Raw genomic sequence first — 13,977 nt, 5'->3', positions numbered from 1 at the left:
GTATAATACAGCGGAGAGCGCGGCGAGGGAAAGGCGGGAGGGCGGGGGGCGGGGAGAGGGGGAGGGGCGGAGGGAGGGCGCGGGGAGGGGGGCGCTCGCGCCGCCGGGAGAGGCGAGCGCAAGGCGCAGAGAGCGCGGTTCGGCTCCAAACTCCGGCGCCGCAGCCGAACCGACTCCGGGCCGCGGTGGGCGCCGCGCGCAGCCGGGGAGCCGGGAGCCGCGGCGCGCCCGGAGCACGGCCGGAGCGCAGGGTCGTGGCGCCCCGCGGAGCCCGAGCCGAGTCGAGCCCGGCGCCCCGGCGGCCCGGCAGCGGCGGCATGGGGGCGCCCCGCGGCGCCCGGCGCTGCCGCCATCGTCTCGGCCGCCGGCCGGAGGCAGGAGCGCGCCTGAGTCCATGGCGAGGGGATCTGCCGCCTCCGCCACCGCCTCCGCCCCGCCACCGCCGCCAGCTCCCGGGCACCATGCGAGCCGCCCCGAGCCTCCGCGGCTGCGCCTGCCTGCTGCTCGCCGCGATCCTGGACCTGGCGCGCGGTGAGTGCGCGGGCGCCCGGCGGGAGCCCCGGTGGGGGACGCGCGCGGGGGCGGGCCGCCGGGGAAGGGCGCGGGCCCCGGGCGCCCCGGAGAGGCTCGGGGTGCGAGCACTGGTCCTGGCGTGGGGGTCCGCGCAGTCGCTCGGCTCGGCGACAGAGAGAGGAGATCTCCTCCGGCGAGAGCGCTCGTGGGTCTGTGCCAGGGTGTGTGTGTGTGTGTGTGTGTGTGTGTGTGTGTGTGTGTGTGTGTGTGTGTGTGTGTGTACGAGCGTGTGTCTTTGTTGCGTCTATGGGTGAGGGTGTCCTGGAAGGAGCTGTGTGCGGGAGTGCATTTAGAGATGTGAGTGTGCGGATGGAGTGCTTGAGTGTCTGTGTCAGTTCCACGGAGAAGGTGTGCGTGTGAGAAAGAGTGAGCCAGAGTGTTTGGGGGTGTGAGCGGGTGCCAGCTTCTAGGGGAGGTGTGAAGTGTGAGAGCTTGTGTCATTGTATGTGTGAACGTGTTGAAGGGTGGTGAGTATTCGAGGTGTGGCGTTTCTCCGGGGTCCCAAGTGTGCGGGTCTCTTTAGGGATGTGTGGCAGAGGATGACTACTGCTTTGTGGGGGGCGATTGTGCGTGCATAGGAGGGGGGATGTGACACTTGGGCAGGAGTGTGCGTGGATCTGGGGTGTGTGGAGGTGCAGGCGCATGGGGGTTGTGTTGCTTCGTGGGCCGGGAGTATGTGTGCCTGCGATGGAGCGTGTGGTTTTAGGGTAGAGGGAGGTATGGATGGGTCCGGGGGCAGAGAAGGTGTGAGCAGCCGTGTGTGTGTCCCGCATGGATTGGTCTCAGCTAGACTGAACCAGCTGGGAGGAGGTGGAAGCAGAGCAGGGTCCCCAGAGCAAGCGATCGGTGGCTCCGCAGCTCTGGGGTCCAGGGCTTGCGGCTGCCTCGGTGCCTCGTGCCCGGCGCCGCCGTCTGGTGGGTCTTAAATGGTGCTGGAGCTTATCCTGGCGACCCAGGCACCTTTCCGGCAGTGAGCGGACACCTGGGCTAGCAGCCCAGCAGGACGAAGGCGGGGCCAGGAAAGAGTCGAGAGCGTGGAGACCAGAGGGTCCTTGTCTCCGGTTCCCGCTGAGCCTACTGCCAAACCTGGGTGCCTAGAATCGGCCCCTCTGGAGTCACAACCTGGCTCCATGGTGATGGCGGTGTGGGGTGCCAAAAAGTAGCCACTGTGGCCAGGAGGATCTCAGCCCCTAGCCCAACTGAGTGATGAAGGCAGGGGGTCAACTCTGTCTTGGCATTTGCCTTGCCCTCTCTGGAGGTGCCTCACCAGGCTCTGAGAGTGCCTGGCAGGAAGGGGTGTCCCCCTAAAATAACTCAGCTCCCAGGTCCTTGGAGAGTGCTGGGTCTGCAGATGGGAGAAGCTGCAGAATTTGAGTCTAAACGGTGGTCTCGCTGGCAGAGGGCGGGGGAGGGGTTGTGTAACCCAGAAGAAATGTCAGGCCTGTACTTTGTCCCCCTACCCTTGGAGCAAGAGACTTCCCAAAGTGGATCAGAATCTCCCCCCAACTTTGGGGTGAGGGCTCCCTCCGTCGGATGCCTCTAGAGGGAAAGGTTATATGGGAGAGGGGGTCCCGGTTCCAGCGCCGGCCACCGGGCTTTGTTGAAAGGCACTGGAGCCCTCACCTGGACATTGCAGGGAGAAAGGATTAGGGTTTGGGGGCTGGAGGGGAGCACTCTTTCTCTCCAGAATGTACAGAACAGGGGGTGGCGACTGATGGTTAAGGCTGCGTTGGGAAACCGGCTCGGTCAGGACCCCACCCTGAGAGCTCTCCCCAGAACCCTCAAGCGGCGTTCTTTGGGCTGCAGGGCTGCGGAGAGCTGACCCGGCGTCCCAGCGCCTCCACCCCCTTTGCCCGCCCCTGCAGGCTGTTGGGGGGGGGCAGGGGCTCGGGCGCGGAGGTTGGGAGTTTTGGGGCAGGGAGAGCCGGCGTAGCCTCGAGCTTCTAGGCTCAGGGTGAAGAAAGAGCGCCGACCCGGATCACGGAGGGGAAACTTTCCGAGACTGGGGCGCAGGCAGGGGTTCTGCGCCACCGGGGGGCCCTCTTCTCCGCAGAGGAAGAGAGAGTAATTGAGGGTGGGGTCCCTCCTTCCCCGGCTTCCAAGTCTGCGCACGAGGGGGCGGGGGTACGGAAAGGGTCAGCAGGAGATGCAAGAGGCCGGCTTGCCAGAGGAGGGCGCCCTTCCAGGATATGACGGAGAAGTGTGCACCTGGCCGTTGGCTCAGCCGGGCCACCTGCCAGGGGGGCTGCCTGGGAGGGAGGAGAGGGTAGAACTCACCCTAACTCACCCTAACTCACCCTCCGCAATATCTGACTTTGCAGTAGAGAAACCCCAATTTCTCTCTTCTCCCAGATCACCCAGGAGCCCCCGAGGCGTTTTCAAGTCTTCGGGCCCCAGATTCCCCTGCCTGGGCACTTCCGGGAAGGAAATCCGGCAGTTGAGCCTGGGCAGTGGCCCGGAAGAGAGGGCACTGGCAAGGTGGAGGGGGGGAGGGTGGAGGTAGGGGAGAGAGTGATTCTTGGCTCTGCCTCCTTGGGCCCCCGGAAATTCTCGGCGAAGAGTAGTGGGTGAGCAAGCTCGGTTGGGGCGACCCAAGGTCCCCCAGCCAGTGGCCCTGCCAGTTCTGTCTCCGCAGCCGCGTGTCAGCAGGTGGGTGGGTGGGAGGGCTGGCCGAGGCTGCCGCAGCACTGAGACTGCGGGGCCTGTGCCCGCCCGAGCTGCGGTGCCGACTTTTAAGTTATTTATCCTTCCTCCCCACACCCACCCCACGCCCAGGGCGCGGGGCGGGGACTGGGACTCCTCTGGGTTCCTTGTCAGCCCCCGCCTCCCAGCGCCGCGCTGCGCTGGGCCGAGCCCAGAGCCGACTGCTCCGCCCCTGCCCCCCAGCCGCCCCCGCCCCCCCGTCTGGCCACACCCCATCCATAAGTCCCGCCCCTTTCCCACCCCTGCCTCAAACTCAAGTTTTTCCTGAGAGGTTGAACTAGTTTTCGCTTTTTAAGTGCAGAGAGTGTTCAAGCTGGAAGCGACCTCCGCGATCACTTATTCGGTGGGTCCGAAAACTCCTATTTTTTAGCTGGAGGACCCTTTTAGAGTAGGAACTGATGATCACCCCCCCACCCAATCCTAATGCCTTGGGCAAGATGGCAGGCACAAGAGGAGAGCTGCCTGGGTTCCTGCGGGTGATGAGACTCCACTGGGAGCGATCCTTACGCACAAGTCTCCTGAAACAGTCTGAGGTTGCTTCTTTCCTAATATCTGGCAGGGAGTCTGGTGTTTCAATAGCCCCAATTGTGTGGCTCAGCGGCAGTGTGCCATGCACGTGCTGGCGGCTTCCCAGGCCTCAGGCAGCTGCAAGATGGGCTTAAGCTCCTTTTTTCACAGACTAGGAAACTGAGGCTCAGAGTTTCACGATTGGTTAATGACAGAAGTAGTGGCTCCTTCCAGCTCCCTGCCTGGCCCAGCCCCAAGCGCTCTCTTTGCTTCCAGGGTTCCGTCCTTAAACCCCAGCTTGGAGAATCCCTTGGGCAGGGGCAGGCAGGCTACCAGTGATGCCTTAGATTGGCCTGGCGACCCTCAACTCTCCATAACATCTGTCTCACGCACAATTGGGGCCGTGGAAGTGGCTTCCTCAGGTTTCTGGATTATAGTGGTCCCAAATTGGAAGGCAGAAGCCAAATAAAGAGCCAAACAAATAAGAGACTGGTTAGTTCTGTTCACTGGATTTCCTGGGCTCCATGTAGGTGTCTAACCTGGCTTATCACCCTACCCACCTCTGCAACACCTCCAGACCAAGCACAGTGCTAAGCACTGGGAATATGACCTTGAACACGGTGGGGGTGTCCCTGCCTTTATGGTGTTTACCACTTAGTGGAAAATTGATTCTTCACTGAGCCGGAGGAAGGGGCTGCATCTCCGACCCTTACTGAACTCTCACTGCTTCGTCATTCTTGTCTCGTTTAATCCTAACAACCACACAGAAAGGTAAAACTAGCCCTGTTTTGCTGATGAGGGAACTGAGTCTTGCAGAGGTCAAGTGACTTGTCCAAGGCCACTGGGTCAGTAAGTGGTGGGCAGAGATGCGGATGCAGGGCTGAGTCTTGCTCTCTGTGCCCCGGTGTCTCCCAGTGGGGATGGCGCTCAGGCACTTCCTCGGCTCTGGCCACGTGGACCGTTTAGTGTGTAGGTCCCTGTCTGGGTGTTTTACTCCTTACAAAACCTCACGAAGATAGAATTATCCTGTGCGTGCTTCTGCGCAGATGGGAGAAGGGGTTGTCTCTGTTAAGCCTTCCTCCTTGTCAAGACAATGAATGGGCATCCCTTGTGGGCGGGGCACATCCGAAAAGAAAGAGACCTCGATCCTCCTCCCAGCAGTGAGAGACTGAGAGACGTTGGGCATGTTCCCCAGAAGATGAATGGCAGTCCAGGGGGAAATGTGTTGACACTTGCTAGATGCCAAATGATTGACATCCCCTGCAGGAAGTTTCTGGGGAAGAGTGATTCCTTGAGGGATCCAGGGGATGCTTCACGGGGGAGGGGTGACTTGAGCTACACCTTGAAGTAAAGAGAGGACATTGAAAAGCTCAGGGTAAGGAGGATAATGTGCCAGGAGGGAAAGCGGCGTGAGCGAAGAGCTGGAGGGTGAGGTTGTGCGTGGTGGGACCAGTGCAACTCAAGACTGGCCTCCCCAGAGTCTGGTTGAGAACTGGGAGAAACAAGAATCATAGTATGGATAGCTACCATTTATTGCACACCTATTAAATGTTCTTTATGCATTAAAAGCTCTCGGTAATATGTGAGGCAGTGCCATTAGCCATTTTTGCAGATGAAGACGGGAGGCCCGGGATCTTTCTCTTTCTCCCTCCCTCTCTCTGTCTCTTTGGCTTCTTTTCTTTTCTTCCTTAAATAATGAATGAGGCTCAGGATCTCTTTTTAAGTGCAACAGATGGGAGTTTCAAACCCAGGTCTGAAGCGATCCAGAGATACTGCTGCTCCCAGAGGAGAGGAGAAACTAGTTATTCATCACTGGAAGGAGGAATACAACAGTCTCCCTCCACTTGCTAGAGGATGCGAAGCCTTCTGTTTTAAAAAGACAAATGTCAGCCGTGGAGAAACACACAGCATCGCTTCCTAAGAGCTGTCTGCCTTCAGGATGAAGGTCCCGGGAAGGAGCAGGGGAATGAGGTCCCGGAACCCACCTTTACGCTCTCAGTGGGGTCCAATAGCAGAGGGGGCGTCCATGGTCACCAAGACCTCCTGGTTAGGATTTTGTGGATGGAGCAAATAAATCCAATGTGGCTGGAGCTGGAGGTACACAGAGCAGCAGCCCCCAGGGGCAGGAAAGGACACTGCAGTCCCCAGGCAAGGAATCTGATCGACCAGCCATGCCTGCATCTACCGGTCACATACTAGATTTGCGCTGGAAATCATGCACACACACTCCTCCTTACTGCCTGCCATCTTGGTGAACCACCCCAAGAGAAGCCCATCAGGCACTCGCCCTGGGATATGGACCCAGAGCAGAGGAAGACTGAGAACCCCCATAAAGGACCCCTTGCCAGTGAGGAGTCCCCAAGGAACTGTACTTCTCTGGTGCCCTGAGGCTAATAATGACGGGACCTACCCTCCAGGGTGTTCACAGGATGGAACGAGTCCTTACATGCAAAGCGCTTGGCTCAGTCCTGCGAGCTGTGCCGATGACAGTTTTAACCGTGGTTGTGCCAGAGTTGCTGTGCCCCAAACTGCATGGGTCTTTCCAGTGCCTGGGGCTTCCACTTATCCTCGTGTTCTAGGAACTTCCATGTTCCACCTGTTACTTTTGAGGGCCTTGAGCTGTTCAGAGTTGGTTTCTGCTGCTTGCAAAACGAGGACCCCACTGATCCCTTCCCAAGGCATCATGAGCCTCAGAGCCTGGGATAGCTCCCGGTCTACTAGCTGGGGGGTGATTGATCCCACCAGCCCCCTGACTTCCCTGGGAGGTCCACGGCATTGGCACTGCCCCTTGCCAACAACTGAGTAGAGATGCAAGTTGTTTCTCTAAGTGGGATGCAGGGATGGAGTCAGTCTTGCCGTGAACCTCCTGTCCCCTGCCCTGGGACGCCCCATGAAGGCAGGGGGCCCTGGCCGGTCTCCGCGCTAGTGAGTCTTCCCCATAAAAAGCATAGTGGGTTCTCAGTGAAGCTTGTTTGTTTGGGTGCATAAACCATCTTTGGCCTTCAGACATGGGTGTCCTGGTTTAGAAGAAACTTCCTACAGAAACACGCATGGAAAGATTAACAGCATGTGAAATTTGGGCTAGATTCACAGGTGAACTTCCCTTTGGCAAAGTTCTGCTCCTGGAACTACAGGCCTGTTCTCTCAGATCATCCGAAGGCCGGAGACGCTGGTTCCAGACATCGTGCCTACCTGCTGGTAGTCCCGAGAGCTGACCAGATGCTTCCGTACCTGGCATGTCACCGAGCCCTCCCAGAACACAAGGAGGCAGCCACTCTCCTGCCCATTGAGCAGGGAAACTGAGGCATGGGGAGGTGAAGAGATGGGGGTACCCTTAGCCAGCACAGCCCCTGACCAGTTTCTGTCCTTACTTCCCCGCCCTCCATAACTCCTCCCCTTCCCCCCCACTGACTCAACACTAAAAGTGTTGACAGCAGCACTTTGGGCGATACTGTGTTAGAAGAACCCTCATCTGGGGCTGGAGATGCCTTAGGGTTGGTGTCCCTGCTGAACTGAGAGCTCTCGAGGGCACCCCAGCCTTGGCAGGAGCTCTCCCTGCACCCCAGCCTTGGCATGAGGCCTGGCTCGGGGCGGATCCTTAGGATATGTTTGATGAATGAGTGGATGATTCCCCCCCTCCCCCACTGAGCCTGAGTTTCACACACCAGACCTGGGCCTGTTTCCCAACCCTGACCAGTCACCTCTGGAAAGCACTTTCTGGTGTGAGAATGTGCCCATTGTGACAGTTCACCATCACTTACGCTGGCATCAGGGCTGGCATCTGAGGGATGAGTCAGCAGGGGAATATGGTAGGAAGTCCAAAGGGCTTCCTGTTCCCTCTGGCTTCTCCTTGTGGAGGGGGGCTGTCCTTGCCTGGGGATGAGTGGGGGTTTGGGGAAGAAAGCATGGGAGGAACCAAGGAAGGAAGGAAGGAAGGAAACATGCTTGGAGCAGCTTCTGTGTGTCCAGGCCTGTGCCAACCTTGTTCACGAGTGCTGTCCTATTAAATCATCCCAGAAACTTTGGGAGGTCCTATGCTTCCCATCTGACAGATGAGGACCAAGGCTTGGAGAGACTGCAGTTTGCCCAAGGTCCCGCCACTTGTCGTGGGGGGTGAGGGAGGGGGCTGGACTCACACCTAGGCATTGACTGGCACATTGCTTTCCAGACTCTGAATGGATCCTGTTGGTGGCCTGAAATCGACCATAGCGGGAGTATTTACACCATGGAAATGGGCAGACTCTCCAGAGCAGAGCTCCCCTCAATCCGCAGCTGGTTGTTAGCCTTTGGTGGCACAGCCCTGGGCAGGCTCATCCTTCCTCAATCGCTGTCTCTCTGGGCCGCCAGCTGGAGTTAAGGCACTCGGGTTTCCATCTGAACCGGGTTCAAGTCCCAACATGGCCACTTCTTAGCAGAATATACTGGAACCAGTCGCTCCCTTTCTGAGTCACAGTTTCCTCATCTTTTGAAAGTAGAGGGTGTCATGAGACACATGAGATTCTACCTGAGAGCCCCTGGCAGGTAAACTGCCCTCAGCCCCTGGCCGCTCCCTTCCTCCTGACCCTTCTGACCTTCCTTCCTTCCTTCCACCTGTCTCATAGGCCAGGTGGACTCACACTTTCTTCTCCCTCCCCCGGAGGTGGACTCAGGAACCAAGTCCGGGATTCTTGGTTCTGGGATTCCATTCACTTCCATGAATGGAGCAGCTTCCCTAGCCTCCTGCTGGGCTGGCAGAGACCTCCCTCAAGGAATTTCAGGTTGTTGGCAACCCCACACAGTCCGGACTCATTTGAGAACAAGAAACGATCGTGTATAATAAACAGCCAATACAGGGATAGCATGGGTGATTTTTCGGGGGCTAAAGGAGTGGCCCAGCAAGGTTCTGAGGGATTGAGAGCATCCTGATGGCCAAGGAGGGTGTCCCGGGCAAGGGGACAGCTTGCACAAATGCCCGGAGGAAGGAGTCAGAGGGCTGTCTAGGTGCGTAAGGGGTTGAGAGGCAGTGAGCCGGCTGACCTCACTTGAGTATTGGGTGCCTGTTGAGAGGCTGGAGATGAGGCTGGCATTGTTGGCGGAGGCCCGTGTGCTGGGGGCCGGGGGTCTGGATTCAAGCCCGGGTACTGCAGGGAGCAGTTGAAGAGAGAAGAGTGACATTCCCAGAGCAGCGTTCTAGGAAGATGAATTGGTTTTTCTGGGCCACCTGAAGCTGGAAACTGTTTGGAACCTCTGTTGGGTTATAAATGGTTGTTCTGGAGTGCCCAAAGAGACAATGGCCTGAAGGAAGAAGGGCTGTCAGTGGGGGCCCGTTCATCTTACCCGGCGTGTCCAGACCTGGCAGGGAGGAAAACCGGGCCCCGCCAAGATCACACGGCCTGGCATGCGGCTGCCACAGCCGGAGCATATACCTTGGGCTTGACCCGAGAGTCATAGGAATAGCTTTTCCCGGGGAGAAGCTTCTAGCTCTCCAGGGAGCATGGGCGCCGGCATCTGACCTAGTCTCAGACCCTCTCTCCACCATTCATCCAGCATGTGAACTCAGGGAACCCTTCACTAATCTCAGCCTCGATCTCTCCCACTGAACCCCAGCTCATCATGGTGGACTGGTGGGGTGGGGACAGCTGGGCGTGGTAAGTGACTTACCATGAGGAGACCACAAGCCTGGTGCCCAGCACACAGGAAGCGTGTGAGAAATGGCTGCTGCTCTTAGGGTGATGTCTGCCTCCCCGCCATGTCACCAAGTGCAAAGGTGAGGAAGTGTTGGTGAGCCTCGGTGCCCGGCCAAGGGTGTACATTGTAGGTGTCCCTGCTTGGAGCCCTCAGTGAATCCTCACTGGAATTACACAGGCTTGGAATTACAGAGCAAAAAGGGAGCCGAGAAATTACTGGCATTATCTCCTTCCTCCCATTTTAAGTCGGGAAAACTGAGGCCAGGGAGAAATGCCTCTCTGTCATTGAGCACACTGTGTGTGATATGGGGACAGTCCGTGTTCTGCAGGCCACCCCAGGGCTCGGTCAGGTGGCCCCACCACCCTCAGAGTCTTCCGTGGGGGAGGCCTCAGGGGTCCCCCAACCTTGGGTGGGGATCTTGGTGGCCCTCCGGAGATAGCGACTCCCAGACTCATAAATCACGGGAGCAGCTTGGGAGTCGCCAGGGAGAGAAGCAGCTGAGGCTTTGGGTTTTTTTGTTCCTTTGCCAAGCTGTCCACTTTGCCCTTTTGTTTCTCTTTCTGCAGAGGCACTCCTGCCCCTCCGATGGGGTTGTTTGTCACCAGTGTTGGCGCCTCCATTATATCCCCAGCGCCGTCTCTTCCTCCCCTCTCCCTCACGCTGCCCCCAGAGGAAGGCGTCCATCATGGGCTGCCCTGGCATCATGCTGGGCTGGCGGGGAGGGGCCGCGCGGGGGCTCGGGGACGCTGGCAGGGTGAAGACTGACCGGCGGGACCCAAGGGTGGACGGCATTCTTCTCGAGAGCTGGAGCTCGCTGTCCGGGTGCATGGCTTGTTGTCAGGAGGGCGGTGGGACCTGCACAGATAGCCTCAGGCCAGGGACCTGGCTCTGCAAACTCACAGAATTTTAAGCGGTGCATCATCACCCAGCGCCTGACATCACAGGCAGGGGCAGCGGGAGGGAGGTGGGAGGCAGGGAGCCCCCAAAGCCACCACATCACAAAGAATTCTTTGTTGCTGGGGCAGCAGAGGCGTGGGCTGGGACCCAGCTCTGAGGAGGGGAGGCTGGGGAAGGCGAATTCCTGAAGCCCAGTTGCCCAATGGGGAAGAGTTCTCGGTTCCCTGGACAGTCTGAGTTGCAGAGAGAGCAGGTTCTTGGTGCAGGAAGCCGTGGAGTTCGTCTGTTGGTTCATTCATTCCTTCATTCAGTCATTCACTGACTCCCTCACTGGAGCAGCTGGTGTGAATTAAATGCTTCCTGGGGGTGATGCACTGGGCTCTTCTAGAAGTCCAGAACAGAATGAACAGGCCAGTCCTGGCCCTCCTGGGGCTTACAGTCCATGTGGCCATGGCCCTTGGTGTAGACACAACGACACCAAGTGTCTCAGCTTTTATTTAACAGAATTGACCAAAATTCAGTTCTGCGGTGTGTCCCCCCGCCCCCCCGCCCCGTCACATGCCAAGTGCTCAAGAGCCACACGGACCTCCCTTTTCGGACAGCACAGATGTAAACAGGACGTTTGCATCGTTATAGAAAGTTCTGGACAGGGCGAGTCCAGGGTGGGCAATGTTCCTCTTTGGGCGGGACCAAGGACTGGTCATAGGTGACAAGGAATCAGGGAGGGAGGGTCCTTCTGTGTTTCTCCCTCACCCTGTCCTTCCACTGGTGCCAAGGAGAAAGCCTCAGGCTGATGACATCATGTCTTTAATGCCCTCTGTCCCGTGCTGATCTGCGTTTCCAACGGTGTGGGGCAACCAGCGCACCCAAGGGAGTGAGGGTTGTAGTAAACCGTGTTTTGTTTTCATTGTAATTCTTGTAGTTACCCTCTGTTTAAGGCAAGGGAGGCTGGTTTGCCATTTGGGGCAGTGATTTAAATTCTCTCTCTCTTTTTAAAATGGCTTATTTAAGTCAAAGATGAGCCGAGTTAAAGAAAAATGTTAAGTACGCCGCAGAGCAGGTGGCACAGGGATATGGCCAATCTGGGAAGGTGGCGGGTGTGAGCGCCTGCCTAGGAGAAACCCCAGTTCAGATGGAACGACGCAGGCTTTGGAGGCAGATAGAGTAGGGTTCAAGTTTCAGTGCCCCTGTGTGTGAGCTTGATGGCTCTGCCTCCGTAGCGTTCAGGTGCCAGCAGGAGCCACCAAGCTCAACTGGGGAGTCTGGGAGGGGGGGTGCTTCTTAAGGGGTCAGTTTGCAAGGGGTTTAGGGCGGGCAGCAGCAGATGGCATCACCCTGGGCTCTGAGCAGTGTGCGCCTTCTCCCACCCATAGACCAGAGAGGGTCATGCAGAGAGAGCCTCAGGCACCTGTCGGGGAGTGGGAGGGAGAAAAACCCGACATTACCCTCTTGTCTTTGAACGTTTTCCTGGAGCTGACCATTGACCAAACCCAGGGGGAAGCCCATAGAGGGGGGTCTCCCAGGTACAGAGGGCGAGGAGAGTGAAGTGGAGTGCAAACAGCAGCGATCTAGCACCATCTCGCTAAGCCTCAGTTTCCCCATCTATAAAATGGGGATGGTGATACCTGCCCAGCAGAGTTGCTGTGAGGAGGGAAGGGACCACGTGGGTTGCTCTTTATATGCACGGCAACAGCAGTAATACAATGCCTGCCCTTGTGCCCAGTCCTCAGCTGATGCTAGATTTTTCTGAACTGAAAAGTAGCCTATGAGCATGGGTCCTTGGAAAGGTGGAACTGGCTTTTCAGGGGCACATGAACTTGAAGCAGCAGGTAACTCTGGGTTCATGTGGCAGTTTGCAGAAAGGACCCGCCTGCACTCCCCACTCACTGCTCGTGTTGACCTTTGCAATGTGTCATCTGCGCTCTAGACGGCTTGGTGGTCCCTCCACCTCCCTGTCCCCTGGTGCATCTCGCTGATTGATTACCCCACCCCAGGGCACACGGATTCGTCATCCTCCAGTCTATTTTCCACCCGATTTCCCACGGAGAGTTTCTTTCTCCTTAGATCCATTTAGGTCATCTTTCCTGCCATGCCCACTGGCTCCTACCACGTGCCGGCTGGTCCACATCTGTCATGAACGGGCTGCAAGCTAGCCTCCTTCCAAGTGGAAAGGCAGGTGCTCTCCCACTGCTAGCCTCTCTCCCTGGAGGCTGCTTCCACCCTCCCAGGTAGGGGAGGAGGGGGAGGGACGGGCGAGTAAGTTACCCCTTTGGACCACCAGCTCTTTATCCTTCACCCAAAAGCTGAGGATGCCACAGCCAATTTTAGTGGCGTCTTCTTGGCGCGGGGGTGGGAGACGGGTGGAGGAGGGGGGGCGGTTCGCTGGAGGTCAAGGAGTAGCCGGCTTCCAAGATGATAACTTTCTTGGGAAAACTTCCCCCAACAGTCCCCTCAGCTCACAGTTCCTCCGTTGACAGAGGTGACTTTCCTTAGGCCCCTCGATTTTCCTTTGTCTGGCCTTTTTCCATCTACCTTGACTATTCAAAATGACTTTGATGGGCGCTAATTCTGCCGGTTGAAATTCATGAGACGCTTTACACATTCGGTGCTTTGCTGAAATTGCTGTGACAAATACCAGTGGCAATTTCTTCCCTGGCTCATTCTCTAATGTGCTCCGGGCAAGACAGAGTGCCCTGCCCCTCGCCAACCTGCCACCTGGCGACACCGCCATCCTCCGCCAGCCCTGTGACGTGCCCTGCCACGGCGCAGGTGGGTCTAAGCCCCGCCTACTGGCTCAGTGGCAATGCCACCCTCCCAAGGGGGGACCTATGGTTCCCCAGGGATGAACATCCATTGGGAAGAACTTCACCAACGGCCCCATCAGGTCTCAGTTCCCAAGTTGGCTGAAATGACATTCTTTTGTTCTGTCTCCTTCCCATCTACCTGATGAGGATTTGTTGCCCAGCTAACTAGGGGCTGGGTCCTGCAGACTGGGTTTCTCTCAGTGCTGGCTGTGGGGTCTCCAGCTTAGCCCCAAGGTGCCGCTTCTGGCTTCTTGGGGTAGGATCCAGGATCTCCAAGGTAGCTTTTGTCACCCATGAGTCTTATCTCCCTGGGTGCTGGTGCCTTCTGGTTGGCCTGTTCTGAGCTGCTCCCTGTGGAGCTTGCCAGATTTCCACTACCCCTTCATGGCATTTGTCCTACATAGCTGTGTCCCATCCCTACTATTATTCACATCATCATTTTCTTAAAATCGAAGCTAAATTAATTTCCTCTTTGTTGACTTGTCTTGCGTTAAGACATCATGTATAGATGTGTTATACTGAGTATATTTTTTCTTAATTCGCAGTAAGATAACATGTAACTATTTGAGTTTTTAAAAAAGCTTCCTCCTACCCCCCTACCATCATCAAGAGCCACGATGGAAAACACCAGTGTGGTAGAAAGGGCACCAGCCTCAGACTTACCAGCCCCAGGTCCCGATTTCAACTCTTCCATTAACTTGCTGGCTTACTGCCCCCCTCCTCCGAGTCGTAGGTCCCTAATACAAAGGAGTCAGTCTGGATGATTCCAGTTCTGAGATTCTGTGATAGGTAATAGCATTGGAAAGGGGAATCTCATCTGCGTCCA

The 13,977-nt window shown here is 57.3% G+C and overlaps 1 protein-coding gene across 1 annotated transcript in view; it reads left to right on the top strand.

Moving 5' to 3' along the window:
- Positions 1-373: 373 nt before the first annotated feature.
- The window catches only part of IGSF21 (immunoglobin superfamily member 21), a 234,600-nt gene continuing 220,996 nt past the window's right edge, over positions 374-13,977 (top strand). The window contains exon 1 of the mRNA XM_047728755.1: positions 374-531. Within this exon, the coding sequence (XP_047584711.1) occupies positions 462-531 (70 nt within the window). The 5' untranslated portion in view covers positions 374-461. The remainder of the gene's footprint in view (positions 532-13,977) is intronic.

This window comes from Lutra lutra, chromosome 4, assembly GCF_902655055.1.
Source record: "Lutra lutra chromosome 4, mLutLut1.2, whole genome shotgun sequence".
Classification (NCBI taxonomy): Eukaryota; Metazoa; Chordata; class Mammalia; order Carnivora; family Mustelidae; genus Lutra; species Lutra lutra.
Note: the sequence above shows the minus strand (reverse complement) of the source record. Positions and strands in the feature narration are given on the sequence as shown.